We start from the raw sequence: 5,006 nt of genomic DNA, 5'->3' as shown, positions 1-5,006 counted from the left end.
TTGTGGTGTTAGCAGGCGATCAGACACGATGGTCAATTCTGACATAGCTTAGCATGGATTTCCTAATGCAAATTATTTTTATTGAAATTCATGGTAAGACAACCTAAAATAAATGTAGATTAACGTAGAAGACAAGCATTTTTTGTATAGCATGAACTACTGAAGAAAATCGCATATAATAGACTAAATACATACAGGCGTTTCATATTCCTGACAAGAAATATCCGCAGCTTTTGTATAAAAATGAAGACAAAAAATATGTACAAAGTCCGAATTTTTTCAATGCCAACTCCACTCGATGTCCCAGTGCGAATCCTGCCTGTTTCCTCGAAACATTCAACGCCTGACCAAAAGTCCACTACTATCAACGTGAAAGACAGAAAACAAGTGACGCTGGTAAATAATAGAAACATGAAGAAAAGATGTGAATGAAAAAAACGTGAAAAAGAGATGTGAAGGAGAAACGTGAAGAAGAGAGGTGAAGGAGCGATGTGCAGCTTAGAAGATAACACGTTAGGTACTTTTTATATTTTCTTAATTTTGCGAAAAATTTTGGCAAATGCAATTTGAGCCCGCTGTCAATTGCACCGAAGCCGGGCGTACTTCGCTTGACGTAAATCATCACGACATTAAAATGCTTTGGAATTTCTATCTAATCTTTTTGTTTTAAACATTTTAATAAAGAGTGCTTCATCCAACGCAAAAATACAAGGGCGGATCTTGAACAAACAGAGAAGAACCTCGAAAATAACGCTGACAATGAGAGCGTGTTTCGCTCGACCTAAATCATCTCGATAGTAATTGGTTTTGGAACCTTTATTTAACATTTTTTATGCATATAAAAAAAAAGGTACAGTTGCTACGCTGCGCTAAGCCCAAAGATCATGCCATGGGCGTTAGTAAGGTTTGTATTCTAGAATTATAACACATTAAAACTATTTTCTTCCTGTCAAAATGACACATCTTGTTAAAATCATGCGCTACCACTTTGGGGAAATCTCTAACCATATTTAGGACAGTTTCCATAGTAGCATATTGTGGTTAACTCGGTGGAATGAGTTCCTAAGGATTTGCTGTTTCAGCATTTCAGACAACACTGGAATCAGTACGAAGAATCATTGACAGTTTATCATTATTATTAAATAGTCTACTGTCTTCAGCCTCATTTTCATTCACAGAAATTGTTACATCATCATGAACGAATACCCCATCTTTATCTTCGTATGTATCCATTTGACTATGCTGTCTCTTTAATTCATTTAATTCGGGATCGTTCTCCCTTGCTTTTCTCTCTTCGTCAAAATCTCCTTCAGAATACTTCAAATCATCACCGACGCCATAGTCACTTGCATTCGGTACACTGAATTTCTTATGATCGTTTTGTACTCTTTCCCAAGGCTTTCGCTTAGGCACAGTTCTTGTCTCCTCTGGATTGAAGGTTTCTATGCTCTCACTGTAACCTATTTAAGAAAATACAAAAGTACGTAAGGGCAACAGCTTCTCCACTACTTACAATGTATGTCAATGTAGGTAGTGATGTATAAACAACAAAGAACAAGAACAGTCTTTAAATTACCTAAAATATAAACTAACGAACGTAGGTCAAAGTAGGTAGTGATGTATGAACAAAAGAGAACGAGAACTGTCTTTATATTAACTAAAATAAAAACTAAGATAACGTGTGTCAATGTAGGTAGTGGTGAATGAATAACAGAGACAGAGATCAGTCTTTAGATGGCTTTGAAGTGTGTTTGTGGAAAATTCGGTACAATTTTTACAAATAAGAAATGTTACCTCGAAATTGAGTAGTAGCGTTTTGTTTATCTTGACTCATTCGGACATACTCGATTGATCTACGATTCCTTTCCATTGTAAACTCGTTTTGAATCTCTAACATTTTATTTTGCAAAACAGCATTCTGCCTTTGCAGTTCTTTAACCATTTGAATCAACGTTGACATGTCTTGTTTCTTTCCCATTTCTTCCCGGCTCTCATCGACTACATTGGTAGAAAAATCAGGACCGTAAAATACAAAATCCCAAACGGCGCGGGTAAAGTTGTATGTCTTGTTGGGTCTTTCCTGTAAACAAGGTATGAGTGTTTTTCTACTTCGCCATGGAAATGAAGACCTCTTCCGTTCTATGTCAATTATCATTTTCGCCTAAATCAATTAAAAGAAAAATGTTATAAATATCATAACGATTGCTTTTATTCACCTCATTCATTCATCACCACCTACACTTTATCTTAGTTTAAGTAGTGTAAAAATTGTCCCCGTTATCTAATATCATTCATCACTACCTACAATGACACACGTTATCATAGTTTATATTCTAGATAGTGTAAAGACTGTTCTCGTTCTCCATTGCTCATTCATCACTACCTACACCGACACACGTTATCTTAGTTTATATTTTAGATACTGTAAGACTGTTCTTGTTGTCTGACGTTCATTCATCACTAACTTCATTGACATACGTTATCTATAGGATCTAATTTGATAGTTTCATGAATGTCCTTACCGTTTGAATGTGTTTCTGCAGCTTAGCGTGTTGCATAATGCTACTGGTATCATCAATGGCAAGGGCAAGCAGAAGGTTCATAATAATGATAGGCATAACGACGAGAAAACCAGCAAGGAGGACCAGCTGTAGTGGATAAAATGTGTTGTAATCAGAGTGGTCACCGAGAAATGTCTGTTTAAAATCAAACTCTCCCATCGTCATCGTTGCTCCAGTTAAGATAGACACGCTAAACCTCTCAAATCCCTGTCTATCATTCATTATTACTGTAAAAGCGGCAGCAAAAGCGACCAAGAAAAATATTAAGAGACCCATGACCTAAATACGAATTGTTGATATCATTAAACATTAGGGTTGAGGGAGAAGTCATAACTTCAGCAGACGAACCTTGATTAGTGTGAAGGAAATTTTCTCATCATGAGAATAATTATACCGTAGGAGGCAAACCTTCTTAGATACATAATAAGATTTATCCAAGCACAGAATAACGCTACAGAACAGGCCATCCATTGAAAACTTGTCTTTACAGACATACTGTCGTTACTTGGTACAGCAAAGATGAATGTTGATACGTAGAGAACACATTCCAAATAGTTGACTTTGTCCATAAAATAATTGAATTTGTAAACGAATAACTACATAATTAAATAGAGTATGTCAATATCAAGAGATCAAATTAAGCGTAGACATATTTTGTAAATTCCTTTTTAACGATTTCGCCATTCTTATACAGGGAAAGGACAAAAAAATCAGCCCTATACACAAAAAATTATTGTTATAGGTTTGTAGCTTGTCATTTCTTACAGAAATGTTATAGAAATGAAGGATTGCTGTTGAAGATAAAATGAAGCAAAATAGTAATGTTGCCAATTAAAACTGTAACGTTCATCACTAAATTAAAATGAAACTAAAAAGATAAATAGGCTTTAACAAATAGCAGCCATATGGTTGACGTCATGCTATTGTTGTTCTGCAACTGCAAGGTTATCAATCACACCTTCACTGAGAAAGTCGATGTTCCAAGGCAAAATACATACGTTTTCATTCTACGTATCATTCTGCTGTCATGAATAAGTCTCATTTTTTGTTGGCAGTCCCTAATATTTTACAACAGCTTTGCAACGAGCACAAACATAAAGTGGCATTTTTAATATACATGGTTTATACGAGGGAGCTTTTACGACCATAAACTGAATGCTAACCTGACCGATTTCTTTCAATGTTTGAACGCCAGCAGATATGAGACAGATAAGCATCGCTACCTTAACATTTATCAACTTTGGTAATTCTAAACACAAATAGTTTCAATAACGAAAACATAAAACTAAACAAATTCAAGAAAATCGTGAAATAATTAATCTCCTCGAAAATGTTTCGGGAACCACTGAGTATTTTAATTAAAATAAATAACAACGGTAACACCAAATATCGTAAGCATTTTGATTCAACATTTCTACTCTATTTAGTCATCATCAAGAATGATTATATTACATGTGTGCGCAGTATATATAGACTTTATATAATTTGACCAAGTTAACAGAAACAGATAGTTCACCTGAAGCAGTGCCATGATTAAGTTCCGGTTTTTCTACGGATGGGGAGTGTTTCTTTGATAAAAGGTTTGACCAATCCTTGCCCTGTCTATGATGTGACAGTTGTTCAACAGGAAGAGAGTTGGGTCAAATGGTTCTGTATTGGGTTCGTCCATGTTAAGTTGTAAGAAATCAGTGAGATGAGTAAATTGTTCGCAGCTGTTGATGTGTTTATAGATTTTGATTTGTTGTCTGTAGTAGCATATCGTGTAGTCTTTGGTCGGGGCAAGAGAGAACTATCTGTCTTCTGTCAACTACATCAACACATACAGTCTATATATAATGCATACACATGTAACATAATCATTTCTGATGATGACTAAATAAAGTGGAAACATTGAATCAAAATGTTTACGTTACTTGAGTTACTGTTTATGTATTTTGATTAATCTTCACATTACCATCTTTGCCAACAGACGCCTTATATGAAGGAATTCCAAACGCGTAGACGTTAAGAGAAACCAAAACAAGAAATAAAACATAAAACTTGTTGTACACTTTCCATCCAAATTCCATCCATTTGCTTTAAGGTATTTACAGCAGACAGGACATACATAAACTATATTCCGCAACATCGCTTTGATATGGCGGAATGGTTTGAGTTTTTACCTCTTTGTTTGTAACTGCGAAAAAGGATAACTATAAGGAAAGCCTTGTAGAAAAGGAGACAGAGGATGTACACGATGAAAACAGTAAAATGAAAACACGGTTCTAAAAAGCGTAGTCAGTGGCTATGTCTATACAAAATGTCTTATCAGTCACGTGGTTGGGTTATTAATATCATATCATATATGATAAGATATTAATAACCCAACCACGTGACTGTTTCATTTATTCAATCTTGGCGACCTTTTGCAGACAATACAATACTTCATCAATACTGGGCAATGAT

General features: G+C 35.2%; 1 protein-coding gene and 1 long non-coding RNA gene across 2 annotated transcripts; both read right to left on the bottom strand.

Annotated features, from left to right (window-relative positions):
• Positions 1-801: 801 nt before the first annotated feature.
• Positions 802-2,927, bottom strand: LOC124442238 (transient receptor potential cation channel subfamily A member 1 homolog). The gene is made up of 4 exons (XM_046992749.1): positions 2,910-2,927; positions 2,523-2,840; positions 1,795-2,161; positions 802-1,460 (listed from the first exon to the last, which is right to left on the bottom strand). The coding sequence occupies exons 2-4, from the start codon at positions 2,835-2,837 to the stop codon at positions 1,087-1,089; spliced, it is 1,056 nt and encodes a 351-aa protein (XP_046848705.1). The 5' UTR covers positions 2,838-2,840; positions 2,910-2,927; the 3' UTR covers positions 802-1,086.
• Positions 2,928-2,935: 8 nt separating this feature from the next.
• LOC124442250 lies at positions 2,936-4,576 on the bottom strand. Its single transcript, XR_006947190.1, has 3 exons — positions 4,516-4,576; positions 3,725-3,810; positions 2,936-3,157 (listed from the first exon to the last, which is right to left on the bottom strand). It is a non-coding gene; the product is annotated as an uncharacterized LOC124442250 (long non-coding RNA).
• Between the last annotated feature and the right edge of the window lie 430 nt (positions 4,577-5,006).

Source organism: Xenia sp. Carnegie-2017, unplaced genomic scaffold (assembly GCF_021976095.1).
Source record: "Xenia sp. Carnegie-2017 unplaced genomic scaffold, XeniaSp_v1 HiC_scaffold_20, whole genome shotgun sequence".
Taxonomy (NCBI): domain Eukaryota; kingdom Metazoa; phylum Cnidaria; class Anthozoa; order Malacalcyonacea; family Xeniidae; genus Xenia; species Xenia sp. Carnegie-2017.
The sequence above is the reverse complement of the archived record's forward strand: the minus strand, read 5'-3'. Positions and strand labels throughout refer to the sequence as shown.

Excerpts from the sequence above, each read along its gene's own strand:
- LOC124442238 (XM_046992749.1), bottom strand. The coding sequence starts at position 2,837 with ATGGGTCTCTTAATATTTTTCTTGGTCGCTTTTGCTGCCGCTTTTACA. Across the intron at positions 2,162-2,522 it reads TGCAGAAACACATTCAAACG|GCGAAAATGATAATTGACAT; the intron begins GTAAGGACATTC and ends TAATTGATTTAG. Across the intron at positions 1,461-1,794 it reads CGCTACTACTCAATTTCGAG|GTTACAGTGAGAGCATAGAA; the intron begins GTAACATTTCTT and ends TTTCTTAAATAG.